We start from the raw sequence: 16,483 nt of genomic DNA, 5'->3' as shown, positions 1-16,483 counted from the left end.
CACATACCCTCCAATTACATTCCGACACCTCGCACACAACAGTGTAACGACGCTGTGCATACGAATGTCTCACCTTGAACGACCTCTTGCGGTTCACAGAATATTCCTGTAGCCATCGTCTCAGTGTAGGCAGGTCCTTGAAAAGTAAGCCTACCTTAATCTCAATGCTGCCGGCGTTATCCGGAGCCTCTAGCAGTTCATCATCACGTCCTTCAGCATATGCATGAGTGGAATGACTTAGACTGCTAAATTCATGTACTGCAGGGTCACGCTCCGGACACAAACGTCTTATGAGTTCAATTTCTTGCTCGGTCATTTCTTGAACCGGACGGTCATCATCAGAATCTAAGGCCCGTGCAGCCTCATATGGCTCCTCCTCATCCTCAAATTGAACATCAACACTATTGGATGCCCTGCATATGTTGTCCATATTATATGACACATGCACATCAACATAAGCACCATTATCGATTTGTGGAGATCCTGCATCGGGTCGAAGCAAGAAATACCACATTAAAAAGTCTAATCAAACGAAATAACGATGGATATGAACAACGTGTCAAAGACACTTACTAGGATGATCCTGAACTGGATCCTGGGTCAATGGGATCTCTTGGGGGGTACAACCGGATTAGAAGCCCCACAAACGCCAGGAAGAGGACGAGAAATCCCATACTCGTGCGGCCCCGATTGAGCATCGGGCACAACAACCACTTCTTCCGGAAGCTCTACCAAAGGAGCTTCAATACGAGATGCATTGGGAATTTGTGGAGTCAACCCGACTGGAGCATCACGATGAGTAACAGATAACAGCTGGCCAACCACATCCAAACATGGTGGAAGCATGGTCTTCACGATTCTTACATATCTCACCCAATCATCTTCTGAGGCAATGGAGATCAACCGTCGGACAACTGTTCCATATGTAATATGGGACAACAAACCCTAAATTGATATTTTAGGGTCGTTTATGTCGCAACTAATCTCCTCACAAGCTCGAGCGAAAATCTTGTCAAAAGATGGTCTTTCATCGAACAACATGGTCACGATCTTCATACCATCAAAAGTAACATTCCCATAAGCATCTATCCCCACGCTTCCTCCATGGTATAGTGTCACTAGGGTGTCCATCTATTGCAAAAATGGATTACTAACTTAATAATGGCTACGTACTTAAGCCTAAAAACTTACTAAATAATAAATAAATAGTAACTACTTATTAACTAATAACTATATAGTAAATATTAAATGACCACATCAAACGAAATTACATAATCTATGAATAATGTACGAAAACAAATTATACCTGAGATCTCGTACGAGTCCAGCAAACGATGGAGAAGGTCAAGTCGGAACAACACCTACGTACAAAAAAAACTATTGTCAATAAAAAATTTGGCAGCACCTCCCATGTAAAGTGATGTTTATAGAACCTGCAAATAAACGACAACACGATGGTTGCCAACACAGAATACATGTAATATCAATGCGCTAAACAAAATGCTAACTATATAATCACTAAGAATTTACTAAACACTAACAATATGCTAAGCAAGAAACTAGCTAACTATTTTACTAAACACTAACAAGAAAATATCTAACTATTTACTAAACACTAAACAAGTGGATAGCTAACTAATTACTAAACACTAACAATAGCTAACAATATGCTAAACACTAACAATTTACTAACTAAGTAACTAATAAAAATAAAACAATTTACCTACTGACGAAGCTCCTTGCGGCTGGCGGGCGCGCGACGGCCGTGGCTGGCGGCGCGCGGTTTCTGCGGGGGCGGCGGGCGTGCGCGGCGCGAAAGCGGCGGCCGGTGCCGAACCGGGGCGGGCGCGCGCGGCGCGGCGGGCGGCGCGCGGGGCAGCCGCGGTGGAGCGGCGGCGGGCGTGCGCGGGGCAACTCGGTGCGGTGGAGCGGCGGCGGAGCTCGAAGCGTTGGAGCTCGGTGCAGCCGCAACAGAGAACAGACGCGGAGAAGAAACCGCACGCGCGGTTAAGTCCTAGCTCGGCGCCAAGATCTGTGGCGCCGAGCTAGGTGCCACGCCCGCAGCCACGTCAGCGCCGGCAGCCATGGCCACGTCAACACTCGGCGCCATAGGCTATGGCGCCGAGCTGTGTTAGCTCGGCGCCATTACCTATGGCGCCGAGCTAAGAGTCCAAATCTGAGATTAAATTTTTTTAAAGTCTAAACGTGATTTTAATCCTGTTTAAGGGCTAAATTGCAAAAAATTCGGCTCAGATGAGATGGGAATAAAGAGCCCTAAAAGAAATGCTCCATCTGTATTTGAAAGAATCAAAACTCTGTTATTCGTGCTGATCAAATCAAAATTTGAGTCATTCTTAATTCACATCTATATGCCATTTTTCCTCTCCAGAAAAGAGAATACCCCATTAAAATGCCAAGCGGACTAGAAATCTTTAGTCACAATGTTTTTAGGTCGATACGGTCGATGTACGAGATCGTGAAACGTGATATGCTACAGATATACTACTTGAAAAAGGTTTTTACACTTCGGATCCAAAATGAACCCATAAATTTAGAACTGGATCAATAAATTCGAGTCGAGGATGAGGCATAAAACCTGTTTTATATGACTATTGTCAAACAATCACTTTTGCGGTGTTCTCCATCCAACTTAATTACATCTCTTGTCCATGGAACACTGGTCCCGAACCCAGAGGATCTAGTTCTGCACCTTCGGAGGCATGTCATGGTACAAAGTGTTAACAAACAGAACAACGAAACTACCTGCGATGACTTCTAGAATGAGAAACCAAAGTGGCTCTAGCAGGCCTTTCTGCACATCCTCATCAACACCATTGTCTTTATATATATATAGTCGACGGAATAGGAGCTAGAGGGAGTCCTTAGGGTTTGGAGCTCTCTCAGAGTTGGTTTGGTGGCTGGGGATCACGGGGATCAGGGCTGGTTTGGTGGCTAGAGATCACGGGGATCCATAGAGAGAAATCCCCTTCTATTCAATTGAATAGAATAGCAAGTGGATTCCTTCGCATGGATCCCCTCGTGATCTCTGACCACCAAATAAGCCCTCAGGGTTGGTTTGGTAATCAGGGATCACGAGAAAATCCATGGGGAGAGGAATCCCCTTGCTATTCAGAATCTCATTGATATTCAAAATTAAACAGGAATGTGATTCCTCTCCCATGGATCCCACCGTGATTCTGAATCACCAAATCAGCCATCCGAAAATACGTGGAACCACTTGACCCCGCCAAGGCTAGAGGACGAGTAGGACCACGTGCCCCAACCGTACCTTAGACTGAGCGCAGCGGTTGCGCTACCACGCCCTCTCCCCTTGCGTAGGGGTCCTCTAAGCCCGCAGCGGCTGACGCTAGAGAGCCCTCTACGCGCTGCAGCCGTAGGGGTGGACGCGCGTGTCCCCCAGATCAAGGGGATCACTGTTCATCCCCTACAGCACTATGCTGTGGGACCACGAGTAATTGTTAGTAGATAAAAAATTGTAGTAGATATAGAAAATGATATTTTATAGTTGTAGTGGGGTATAGAGGGAGTATTTAGGGGAAACCGCTGCGGGAGATAAAAACATAGGAGGTGAAATGTTGATGATGTGACCCAAAAAAGTGATATAGGAAAAAAAATTTAGAGGTAACGTTTGCGGATAGCCTTATCAACCAGGTCGGAGGGCCATTGGAGAAGAGAGCCCGACGAAGGTTTAAGTGGCAAGCAATCCCATGCGATGACACACGTGTTGTCCTCTCTTCGGGAAGGACTTGTGACCTGATCCACCTCGAAGGTGGGATCTATAAGCTGTTCCCTCCATGCAGACTTAGAATTGTAGTAGAGTCTAGGGTATCCATATCTATAAGCGCTGACACAGTGACACTGTTAACCTGATCCAAAACAAAAGGAGCCTTAAAGACCGAAGCAAACAAGGATGAAGGAAGAAAGTGGGAGACCGGAGCCAAGGAAGCAAACAAAGTGTCAACAGTCAAGTTCAGGCCTTTTGATTTAACAACCATAGCCAAGGACACAAAAGTGTCAAAAATAAATAATTCGGATACAAATTCGCCGTATATTCCTTTGTCCAAATTCCTCTAGTCTCTACGCGTGTCAACGTCAGATCTCCCACGCCTCCACTTGCCTCACCGCATCCGCTCTCGCTCTCCGCAGCGCCTGCAGTTCCTCGGGACTGTAAGCCGGCTTCAGCCTGCAGGGGCCATCGCCACTCGCACTGGCCGCAAGCGTGTCCACCATGAACTGCCTCTCCAGCCCCCGCCTCCCCCGGATCATGGACTCGACGGTGACCTCCGCGGCGCCGCGCGGCACCGCGGGCCTGTACCGCAGCAGCCTGGCGTACTCTGTCAGGAGGTGGAACATGTAGTCGTAGACGCGGTCCATCGTCAGCTCCTCCCGGATGAACCTGCTCGCGTTCCCTGCCATCTCCTGCGCCTGCCAACCATGGCCAGACAAGACAAGACAAGAGCGTTCGGTCGTGTTCGGAATCCGTAGTGCACAGGAGGATGAAGTCGATCGGGGAATGTAGGTAGGTACCCTGTCCGCGTGAGCGTTCCCCCAGTCCACGGCGTGCTTGATGGACCGGCACATGCCGCGGTCGCCGCGGACGGGCCAGTAGTGGCGCAGCGGCGACAGCCCCCGCGAGAAGAAGTCGTGGAACCTCGGCCGCACCATGAGCGCCACCGACTCGCACGCCAGGATGTACTTCTCGCTCACCGACCACCCCCGCCCTTCGATGTAGATCCTGTACCTGCGCAAGCATACCAGTTGTTGCAACGGCATGACAGGTGCGGCAGCTACTAGCTATGTCATGGACTCATGGCGAACAAAGCAACATGTGATTCTACCTGTGCGTGCACTGCTTGGACAGGTCCGACCCCCTGAATCCGTGCCGCACCTCCTCTCCCCAGTCCTGAAAGTTGTAGCCTCCCGTGTCAGTCAGTGCATATGTCACGGGGGCAACGCCGTGCCGAGTGTTCTTTCGCGAGTGTGTTTGCAGTGCACACGCCTGCAGGATTCAGGGAGGAGTGTACCTGCGCGTATACCCGCGCGTTCCAGTCACGCTCGCCGGACGCGTTGCACCGGAGGAGGAGCAGGCGTTCGGCGCCCACCTTGGGGTTCCCCTTCCAGTACGCGTACGGCGCCCTGTCCGTCCAGTTCACCACGGCGTTCGCTTCGTTTATCTCCCTTTGCAGCGCTTCCCATGGCTTTATGTTGAGCTCCGGCCTTCCATATCCAAAGAAGGAGAGAGCCCTCTGTGAGTCGATATTACGACGAACAGAGATGATGATCGTGCATGGTCATGGCCATGGCAAAGAGCTGCAATGTGCGTATATATATATTTACCAACCCCAGAACGACCAGTCAGGAAACGCGATGTCCAGCGTGGCCTCACTGCCGCAGTACCGGAACAGCGGAGGAGGAGGAGGCTGGGGCTGGGCCCCGTGGCGTTCGCCAGCGCCGACGACGGGCAGGTCCTCACAGTCGAACATGAGGTCGAGGTCCGGGACGCGGCCGGGGTAGCGGCGGAGCAGCTGCAGGATGCCCCACTGCGTGAACGCGGCCCGCGTCTGGAAGCACCGCCGCCGGCCGTAGCGCGCCACGTACAGGCGGCCCGCGACCACGGCGACGCGGAGCCTGGGCGCGAACCGGCGCGCGCCCTCCACCGCGCCGCGCGTGACCCCCGTGCCGCGCCACGGCCGCAGGTCCTCGTGGATCCACCGGAAGTAGGCGGGGCAGTCCGGCACCTCCCGAGGCGGTGGCGCGGAACTGGCCGCCCCCGCGGACGGCGTTTGGTTCGTGCTCGCGCCGACGCCAGTGGACCGTGGCCGACCCGGCGCTGGCGCCTCCGGCCCCGTTGCAGCGTTGCGTGCTATGCCTGGAGTGGCGGCAGGAGTGATCGGAGTGACCTGCAACTTAGGATAAGTAAAAGGAAATTGCATAAGGTACGTCATATGTTCATGTGTGTCAAGAGTCAAGAATCGATCAAGAGACAGACAGCACAGAAGAGAAGGTGCGACATCGAAGAAAGGAAGAAAAAAAATCAGGTAGGTATTGCAGGGAAGGGAACCTTACTTACTCTGGCGCTGACAGACATCCAGCAGGCGGAGACGAGAGCGCCGGCGACTACCGCGGCGAAGAAGACGGACACCCCTTTGTAACAAGGCGCTGCAGCAGCCAGGCTCCGAGCGAGCCGGGACGACGGCGCCTTCGCTGCCGTCGCGACCTCCATCGTCTCGTCTCCCAATCAGATGGCACATGGCCAGCGTTCGGCGAGCGAGGACGAGCTGACTACACGCATCACGCATGATTAGGGGGTATTGAGATGACTCGGCTCGACTCGACTCGAGCTGACTCGTTAAGATAACGAGCTGGGTCGGCTCAACTCGTTATGTTAACGAGCTAAAGATCTAACTCGGCTCGACTCGATTGTCGACTCGAGCTGGCTCGTTTAGCTCGCGAGCCAACTCGATAATACTATGTCTAGTGTCTACGAACGGATATAAAAACATGTAGCAAAAGAAAAAAAAGGAGATCTATTTAGAAAAAAAGAATAGAGTTTGCAACTTAAGGTTCCACACTCAACAAAAAACAAGATTAACTATAGTAGAGTAGAAGATTAACTATTTTGGATCGAAGATTATTGTGATTTGACTAATTACTCCAACTCGTTTGGCTCGCGAGTGCTCGAGCTAGCTCGTTATTATAGCGAGTTGAAATACAAGCTCAACTCGTTACAAATTATAAACGAGTCAAGTCGAGTCAAGTGAGTTAACGAGCTACTCCCTCCGTTTCTTTTTATTTGTCGCTGGATAGTGCAAAATTGTACTATCCAGCGACAAATAAAAAGAAACGGAGGGAGTACGAGTTTTTCATCCACATCCAGCCCTACGCATGATCCAGGCGACGAAAACACGACGCCATGGTCCCTTCTCGACCCCTCCCCTCCCCTCCCTATCGCGGAAACCGAGCTCACGCGTGTCTGTATTCAATTTTCTGCTCGGCTGTTCAGTCGTGCCTGCCTTTTTTTGGGGCGTGTAGAATGGGAAAGGGGGAACGCATGGATCGACATCAACCTAGGAGTATCGTCGCCCCTGCATCCCTGATGCTGACCGCATGCCAACTCGCTCCGCATCCTCGGCGCCGTTTGCCCCCTGCACCTGCAGCGTCGGAATCAGAAACCATTTTGAAGACGGACGGTGCCCATCCGCCGGATGGTTGCTTTCGCCTTTGGTCGCGTGCGTGGAGCTTCCACTGACTTCCACTCTTCCCTGCTCATCTGCGTCATTGAACGTCACCGCACGCGATTTTTATTCATGCTTTCAAAAACAATATTGAAACGGCACACATGCATAGCCCATCCGTAGATTTGCCCTGTCACAAAATTAAGATAAAAACTTACAATCTATCCCTGCCCCAGCTCCATCAACAACGACGCGTTCCCCACCTTCATCGCTCTGTGTTGCTGAAGAGACGCAACCACTTCGTCTTCAGCAGAGTTGACCCCCGTTGTTGTTACTCTTGGCGCTTGTCTAGCTGACGCCCGCCATTAGACTTACAGACTCAAACCTTGAGATAGGAGCCTTGCTTTGGCTTGGTGTGATCTCCTCTCACTCGCCACTTTCCGTATGTAAAACACTATCAGTTCTACCCCTAGAAGGTCTTAAGGCTGGCTGGAGCGGTTGCCGCCAGTTGTTCCTCTCCCCTTGCATGGCGCCTGCAGGGGCGCTCCATGCGCGCAGCGCTGCCCCTGCAGAGCCCCCTAGCGCGCGGTCCCCTTCTCTCTTCCCCTCAATCTAGTTGATTACTGTTCATCCCCTACACTGTGCTGTTGGAGTAATTGTTATTAGATAAAAAATTGATAGTTAATATAAAAAAAGATATTTTATAGTTGTAATGGGTATAGGGGGAGTATTTAGAGGAACCGCTGCGGGAGATGAAAAAATAAGAGGTGAAATGTTGATGATGTGATCCAAAAAAGTAATATAGGGAGGAAAATTTAGGGGTAACGCTTGCGGATAGTGTCTGCTCCAATATACGAGGTAGGGGTTATCCCCCTCCGTTGTCAGTCAAAAAAAAAACAACGTAAAAAAGTCCATACCAAAATAACAAAATCCAAGTGTATCTTATGGTACACATATATGCAGCTGAAATTTGTTTTTACAAAACGATTTTAAATATTAAATATTGTGGAGAACACTATGCATGTTTATGGTTTCGAATTTTTAACCTCTTAAGTCATATATATGTTTTTTGTATGGTCTGTTTGCTAAAATAGTCTGGATCAGTAAATTTTCTAGCAAGGGTGGGTCTACCGACTACCGGTGTGCGGTGTGGTAGGCGGTGCTCAAACCCTCTCCCTTCCACGCCAATAAAGCCCTTGTCAGTAGAAGAAGGTGTTGAGCTCTCTTTTAGGAAATATTCGTTTTAATCTTAATTTATATGGATTGGATGAGATTGAGCCTTTGTTCGTTTGTACGGGATTACACCTATAATCAGCGGCGGAGCCCGGAATTTTCTAGAGCCGTAAGCCTAAACACGGCTATAACACGTATTAATTATTTATCTATACTACTCTATTAAGACAATAAGGTCAGCGTCCACACCCTAGCGCGCCCCCGCCTGCCCCCGCTCCCATCCTCTGTGCCTCTTCCTCCACCCGACACCATGCCCACTCCCGTCCTCTACACCTCTTCCTCCGCTTGCGCGATGCCAGCGCCCGCCCCTCCATATCGCGATGCCTCCCAAGACGATGCCCTTCTCGCGATGGCCCTCGTCCCCCTCCTCATCGCATCCTCCCCGGCCTCGGCGACAGGGAGGGTAGTAGACGCTGCTGCAGCTGTGGTCCTCTTCGGTTTGGGCCATCAGTGGCAGCGGGCGCCTGCTGTGGGTGAGCAACGAGGCATAGCAGGCGCACGCCATGCACAATGCCCTTCGTCCAGGTCGCCTACGGCAGCAACCATGTCCTCACCAAGTTCGTCCTCAACGTTGGCATGAACCAGATGTCTTCTATGTCTAGCACGACCCCATCGCGCTCGCGCTCCTCGCCTTCCTACGCGAGAGGTCTTTCCCATCCATCCTCATACACCCCCGCCCCCTTCCATCCACATCTACCCGAAACTAAAATCCCGCATAAACGACGAATCCCTCGCCCCAGGCCCTGAATCCTTCCCCATCGACCTCGCCATCTCCGCAGGTTCTCAGGCTTAACTGTTTTCTCCATCTTTCTCTATCTCCCTATCGTTGCACACGTCGCCTGCATCCCACTGAAGTACCCCCCCACCCATCGCTGCATCCGTTGTGTCCTCCTTGACCGCACCCCCCTGAATCCCCTCGGTGCCCTCTCGCAAGAATCCCTTGGTATCCCCTTGATCTGGTTTGGAGCAGATGTTATGTTCATTGGAGGAGGCACTACTGGTGGCAAGCTCGAGGTCGTAGACCGAAAGATGATTCCTCTGTGGAGCTCGTGTCTGGTCCACCACAGTTGCCTCAAGAAGGATCGAGCGAGGGGAAGAGGACGGGGGACAGTGTGTCCACGGAAGCCCGAAGGAGATCCAGGCGGGGTGAGGAGTCCAGTTCTGGTGCATCCATGCCCACCTAGAATCTTGCAGACAAATAAGTCAGATGTAGTGCCTCCTTGAAATCTTGCAGTAGGCGGCTAGGTGCCACAAAGATGCCAGATGCAGTCCCTCCATGAAAGACTGACGAAGGCCTAAAAAGGTGTGCATCAAGACCTTGGTTCACTCTTCGTTATTTTTGGTTGAGGGCTATTTCAGTTGATGTCAAAAATGTGGATACGAGGATTGCCAGCAACAGCTAATTATCAGTAATGTTGAATTCTTTTTATGATAAATCAACAATATTGTCCTTATGATAGAAATCTAAATATGTTGGTATATGGTGGAAATTTTCAAACTTTACTGCTCATTTTCTAGGATTGTTTCCCGTATTTAAGTTAGATTGGTGAATCTGCGCTTGTTAATAATTGTTTTATATTGTTGTTCCCACAATGACCACACCGAATGTTTTCTCATGTCATCGGCATATGTAAATCTATATTACACGAACTACTTCAACTTTACAAAAGGTATACATGTGTTAGCCTATACTTTATTTAGCTTTATTTGGAACTAGCAATAGTTGTTTCTGTCTTTTATTAAGCATGGTAATTTATCTTTTATAGAAAACTGATATCTGATGAAGGCCACTGTAAGGTATTTAGGTGCTAGATTGCTCATTATAGTTTCTTCCATGTTGTTTGGTAAAAGATCATAAACTATTATGTTTATTCTTCTTTGTTCTATTTGTGATAATCACAACTATGATGTTTCCAAATATATGGCTAACATTACGAGTTAGTGACATGATTGTGCTCTCCTTATCTTATTGTTTTGTACATGTACTTTATCTTATTATCTTATCTGCTCTGATGGTCTTGTCATCTTACTCTTTTTTATATAGACAAAAAAACCTACTTTGATTGTGCGTTGTTTACATATAGTTAGTTATTAAATGTCAATTCCTTGCTGCTGCCGAGAGCTGCAAACTTTCAAAACTAGGCTGCAAGGTGGTGTCTATATTGTTAAGCTGAGGAGGCTGAAATGATTTCAAGTAAGTGTGTACTATATAGCAAGTATTTAAATTCATTATGTATTGTTGGCTTATTGTGTCCTGATGAAGGAGAACAAACTACAACAGTTCTTCCTATAATTTCTTGGATTTCTTACCTGTCAACTGTTGCTATTTGTCATAATGACACTTATTTGTCATTCCAATCTGCATTCCCTTGTTTATGATTAAAGCCAAAAAATTAAATGAGAAAACATTGAAGGCTTATTTTACTTTCTACACACGTGATGGATAAGCACATACTGAATTTCCGGTCTCATACACTAAATTTATTTTGAATTGTCCAGTGTTGAAAGTCACTACCATGAAGCGTGCAGGATTATTTTCTTGTTTAACTAAGTGGATCTGTATCAGGAATATTGCTCAGTGGACATATCACTGTGTTCACACATTTATTGCAAAATTTAACATGGTTTATTTATTGTGATTGGTTGATTAGTTTCATGTGGGTTATTCCTTCAACGTTAGATTCTGCTATTAGGTTCTACAAGCCGGTCATGTTTCGTGTATGTATTTTAATTGCTGAATAAGTAAATACTAAATAGTAAACGATAATTCCTTTGATCTTTTAATAATAGCATAGGACCTACACCTTTCAGACCATTTCCTTGCTAGGTTTATATTCTTTGGCCTAAAAAATGATGCAGCTTCCATCTAGGTTTATGCATTTATGCTTGTTCTAAATTCTGATATTAATAAGGTAATTGTTGGTATTTGTTTAGCACCGTGTATTTGGGTATTTCGAATTTTCAAATGTTCAGGGTATCAAATTGTTCAGGCTTTGCAACAAGCTTCATACAACAGTTGTCCACAATGATTTCATTATATTTAATTCCAGGGTACTTCTTTGCAACCTCACGGTAAGACTCCAAGAACAAACCATCAGCAAGCTTCATGATATTGGCTTTATGCACTGCTGTCACATTCTTTCGATTATTAAGGTATGCATACTCAAAAAACATACTTTTCAATTCTTTCAGAGCTGAATTTTGTTATCACCTAGCCACTAAACTCTTAGCTCTGTTTGGTTAGCTCATTGTTATCTTTAGATCAGAACTGATGTTTTGGTTATCTCATTGTTAATTTGCCAGTAAATTACCCAATCCTGTTCAGTAGACAGTACAGCGCTGCTAGCTTGTCCACTCAGATGAGTACCCAGTAAGATTCAGAATTGTACCGATACTAAAATAGGGAAATATCCTAAGCACATGGAAACATCAGCGCCAAATCTATCTACTAAAAGTAGTTTTTTATTGATTCAACTGGACTCGTTCTCTACTAACGATATCTCTTAGTAAGTCATGAAGTCAATCAACTAATATAAAATAGATGGAGGATTTATCTTGAAGTTTCTTTTTAATCATGGATTTATCCAGGAGTTGGCATTTGGCATGTCATACATGCTTGTAGAGAGAGCCGTAACCCGTAACCATGGTGATATACTGCTGCTAATGTGGATGAATTATTTTAAATAAATCTGAATTTTGAACTACATTTATAGATTTATCTGAGAAATTCTCTTCATGCAAAGATTAATTTTACATGCAGTATCCTGTCTTAACCGAGTCATCTTGCGGAGTTTCAGTGACGCTAATGGTGATTTGTTTGTGTGTTTGTTTCCTTAGTTTTGGTTGATTTCTGAAAATAGTAGAATGGTTTCCAAAGTTGTGTGTTGGTTTGAAACCTATTACAGTGATGTTTAGAGAAAATTGCGATAATACACTTCTCTGGAAATTTAATGAGCTTCTGGTTTGAAACCTATTATAGTGATGTTTAGAGAAAAAAATGATAATACACTTCTCTGAAGTTTAGAGCTCTAAAAGCTTTAAAAAAATTTAGCTCACTTTGTTCTGAAGCTTTGATGTAAGGTAGAATAAAGTTTATAACTAACATTACAATGTTTGTTTAAAGTTTAGAGCTCTAAAGTTTAGATAAATAAATTTAAACATACCCTGAGGCCTTGGCAATGGAAACTTGGACACTCGCCTTATGGAGAGGAGTCGAATTACAGTCAGAACCAGTATGCTAATTAGCTCACTTTTGAGTCGAATGTTGCATGAGCCATTGTCATTTCTAGCAGGGTATGGTACTGTGCTGCTCGAATGTTTTTTATGAGCTCCAAAAACATGCCACTGCTCTAAATAATGTTACCGTGGAACTAAATCTGCTAACAGTAATATTGATTATCACCATCTGAACTGATCTTGTATAATTTGCATACTAGAAATACTCTTATGTACAATCTTGAATTCTTGTAAACTGTACCGAGGAAAACTTGCTTGCCATATAGTGCAAAGTACTCGATCCTTTCCAAAACTTGCGTCGTTTTAGTTTTGCCTGAAATCAAACTTTCTTAACTTTGGTTGCTGGTTAGCACAGAGAGGATGTAACCTTTTGTAAATCTTTTATACTACTAGGGGAGAAAATTAGCTTAGTTCAATCGCATCTCATATGTCTAATTACCAGGGGAGAAAATTATCTTAGTTCATTTTGTTGCTGCCATAGGGGTGAAAAAATAATGAGACATCTAAATCAGTAAATTGGAAATATAGCATCTTAAACCTGCAGGTAGTTTCTTAAACCTGATTCTAGCTACAACTTAGTACAACTACTGGTAGTTTCTTAAAGCTGATTCTAGCTACATGTTTCATATTGTGGCACAAGAACTTTTAAGAACATATGCTGATATCCACTGTATTTAGTTACTACTTCAAGACCAACTGTATTTTAGTTACAATTGTGTTTTCAAGATTGTAGAAATTTGTAGCTGAAATTATCCACACCTTATTTGTGAACTGGCATCATTTCTAAGAATATTACCGATTAGAATCTTTCACTTTTATAATGCTTTGCAGGAGTGGCCCCCTCTGAAGTTGGATATGCAGTTATAACCAATTTTTACCCCTTTTATTCTAGAAGAGTTGCCAAGACGCGGTATAAGACCATGATAATAGACTAAGAGAGGATTTGACTCTAATTACTATCTGTTTTATTTATGCAGTCCCATGAGAACTTTGAGTATTTGCACATTGCTTTATTAATTTATTAAAGTTAAAGATTGTATGTGTTGAGTATGTATCCACTCTTGTTGGAAGTGTCTTGCAATTCCAATCCAAGGATGTATAAAAGACTGTATGAGCTAAGTATGTGTTTTTTTCATGTATTTAGAGTATATATACTTTTTGTTGCTTGAGAACAAGTATGTACACTAGAAGCTTGTCAATTGTGTGAGCTTGTCAATTGTGTGAAATTTTGGTTGTTTCAAATGATAGACTTCGACATTTGTTATAATTATTGAGTTGATTCTTGATAACATTACTAAACAATAACCTATGTATGCATAGGTGTCTTCCGTTGCAACGCACGGGCATATACCTAGTATTATATAAGAAAAGTTCATAATTGTGTTCAAACTATGGTGCAATACAAATAATTATCCAAAGATTAAAATGAGGAATAGAGAAACCACCGTGCTCTATCTATCTTGGGTCATCAATGAGTTGCTTGTTGATTGGATTGCGTGAAAGGAGTCCCTTGCGTGACCTATATATAAAGGCCAGCTCAACAACCTAATGCATGCGGCTACAACTTCATCAAAAGCATGTCTTAACTTGCATGTGACCCCACGCACGAGATACATACACATTGACTATGCCCATGTTTGTTTTAGCTTTTTGCAGCTTCTGGCCACTAGAAGTTGCTGCGGGCTGCCAAACGCTTAGCTTTTCAGCCAGTTTCTATAAAATTCGTTTGGATAAAAACCATTCAAAATCAACATAAACAAATTATCGGTTGAGTCGTTGCAATATTAGAAATTCGTCGCTTTTTAGATCCTAAGCCTTATGGACAACTTTATCTTGCTCCGTACGCAATCCTAATGATACTCAGATTCTCTACACAGCCAGATTTTCCCCACAGCCAGATTCTCAGAAAAGCTGGTCAGAAAAAAACTGAACCAAACAGGCCCTATGTATGTCTTAACTATGCGACCACGTCATTTCCATGTTGTTAAAACTGTATCAAAAAACCAATCACAGACAGTGAGGCTGAGAGTGGCTGGTTACGTGAATAATACTGATGCTTCAGAGATGTCAGTCTGAAGTCCTGCTTGTCGAAGAAACTCACTTCCGCTCCAACCTGAACCACTGGATTGTGACCTGTCCTTTTTTTTTAAAAAAAAAATAGATGATATGTTAAGTTTAGTACGCGTTTCAGCCTTTCAGGAACGTACTTGTGACATTGTTGGCCACAGCTTAAAAGTTTCCGTTTGGAATGCTTCGCTGTTGGTGTTGGCAGAAATCTCCAGCAATACATAAAGAGCCGACCCGTACCGGGAACAATGCAAGTCCAGGCGTCTAGGTGACTTTGGCTCATAGAACATCACCCTCCAGATCGTAGCGCCCATCCCTCCACCAGTGGCGACCCAACTGCTACGCAAAAAATATCAAAAAAAGAAGAAAAAAAACAAAGATCATCAAAACTCGAACCTTGACTGTCAAGTTCAAAAAAAATAGTATTTATACCACTATACTAGCTATTATTATATAAACTTAGGGTGTGCTGTGGCCCATATGAACCACCCGCTAGGTCCGCCCCTGGCCTCCACCACCTGTAAACCCTAGCCTGAAGATAAAGAAAATGCACACGGAATTGCACACATTTTAAACATGGTGCAGTCGTAAGGACGCAAGAAGAGAGCTGGGGAACGAGAAGAAAAACTCCAGAAGGCACCGGGACAAAGTTGGAGAGAGGGCGTGGTTTTGAAATACTTTGCTTTCAAACACGGCTTAAATATCCACGGTTGTAAAGGATTAGCAGAGTAGAACGGCGACGACTGGATCGGTGGTGGGTTACCGACGACACACGTCGCCTTCGAGCCACGTTATTCCCCGCGATGCGACCAACGTTGCTTTGTGTTAAATAAGAAGGGAATAATTGAATAGGAAATCAGTCACTCTGTTAACTCAGCCGGAGTTCGTTTGCTGTGGCCGCACTCACCAGCAAGTCATGCAGGCATGTTTGGCTTCTTGTCAATTTTCCCTGCACATTGTTGGACAGTTGCACACAACGAGGCCTGGCCCTGGCCCCCTCTACCATAGAACGACAATGAAAAGTTGGCCAGCTATCCTATGATGGCCTGCCAACAGTACGAGTAATCAAAACAAATGCCATTAAACTAGCAGTACATTTTTGTATCCTACCTGAAAAACCGAGGACCTTCGCTGCAATCATTCGCCATGGATTGATGGATACCACCATCACAATTCACACAACACGATGAAGCATGTACACTTACTTGTCATAGGTCCTTAGACCCCTTTGTCTCCCAGTAATAAAGAACCGACGAGAGCAATGCACGGATCCACGGAGCCACTGGAGCGTCCACGAAGGAGATCCAGAGAGGGCGAGGGCCGACTGAGAGAGGAGAGGGAAATGTGGAAGACTGGAAGGGTCAAGGGAGGTTGGGCGACAGTGGGTAACGGGGACGGGGGGAGATATTTTGATGTTTGGTCGGGCCTGGAACGGGCCGTGCTCGGGCTCAGCACGGCGTGCCCCGACTCAGGCCCAAGCACGGCCCGGGTGTCGTGCCGGACCGTGCTGGGGCTCAGCACGGTGTGCCCCGACTCAGGTCCAAGCACAGCTCAGGTGTCGTACCGGGTCGGCTCGAGCCCGTCGAGTACCGTGCCGTGCCGGATACGGGTCGGGCCTAACCCGTGCCGTGCTTCGGGCTACGCGTTAGGCCCGATTCGTTTGGACATGTATAGTTTCGTCCAAACCGAAGGAGATTAAGGGGATGCTACATTGGTGTGGGGCTTTCGGTTCGCTCCCGGCGCCGGCGACC

General features: G+C 46.0%; 1 protein-coding gene across 2 annotated transcripts; it reads right to left on the bottom strand.

The window, feature by feature from the left end:
• Window positions 1-3,963: 3,963 nt before the first annotated feature.
• On the bottom strand, window positions 3,964-6,328 carry LOC100274204 (downstream target of AGL15 2). Of its 2 annotated transcripts, none has more exons than XM_008663420.3 (6): window positions 6,092-6,328; window positions 5,359-5,921; window positions 5,046-5,238; window positions 4,860-4,924; window positions 4,549-4,762; window positions 3,964-4,446 (listed from the first exon to the last, which is right to left on the bottom strand). In XM_008663420.3, the coding sequence occupies exons 1-6, from the start codon at window positions 6,242-6,244 to the stop codon at window positions 4,114-4,116; spliced, it is 1,521 nt and encodes a 506-aa protein (XP_008661642.1). In that variant the 5' UTR covers window positions 6,245-6,328; the 3' UTR covers window positions 3,964-4,113. The 2 variants fall into 2 exon arrangements, with proteins under 2 accessions (XP_008661642.1, NP_001142048.1); NM_001148576.1 differs by having other exon boundaries at window positions 3,978-4,446; window positions 5,359-5,927; window positions 6,092-6,291.
• Between the last annotated feature and the right edge of the window lie 10,155 nt (window positions 6,329-16,483).

This window comes from Zea mays, chromosome 10 (genome assembly GCF_902167145.1).
Source record: "Zea mays cultivar B73 chromosome 10, Zm-B73-REFERENCE-NAM-5.0, whole genome shotgun sequence".
Lineage (NCBI taxonomy): Eukaryota > Viridiplantae > Streptophyta > Magnoliopsida > Poales > Poaceae > Zea > Zea mays.
Note: the sequence above shows the minus strand (reverse complement) of the source record. Positions and strands in the feature narration are given on the sequence as shown.

What these genes read in the sequence shown, in the direction of transcription:
- LOC100274204 (NM_001148576.1), bottom strand. Translation starts at nt 6,244, where the DNA reads ATGGAGGTCGCGACGGCAGCGAAGGCGCCGTCGTCCCGGCTCGCTCGG. An exon ending in GACTGGTCGTTCTGGGGTTG is followed by an intron (nt 5,239 to 5,358) that starts GTAAATATATAT and finishes TGGATATGGAAG; the next exon opens with GCCGGAGCTCAACATAAAGC. An exon ending in GGAACGCTCACGCGGACAGG is followed by an intron (nt 4,447 to 4,548) that starts GTACCTACCTAC and finishes CATGGTTGGCAG; the next exon opens with GCGCAGGAGATGGCAGGGAA.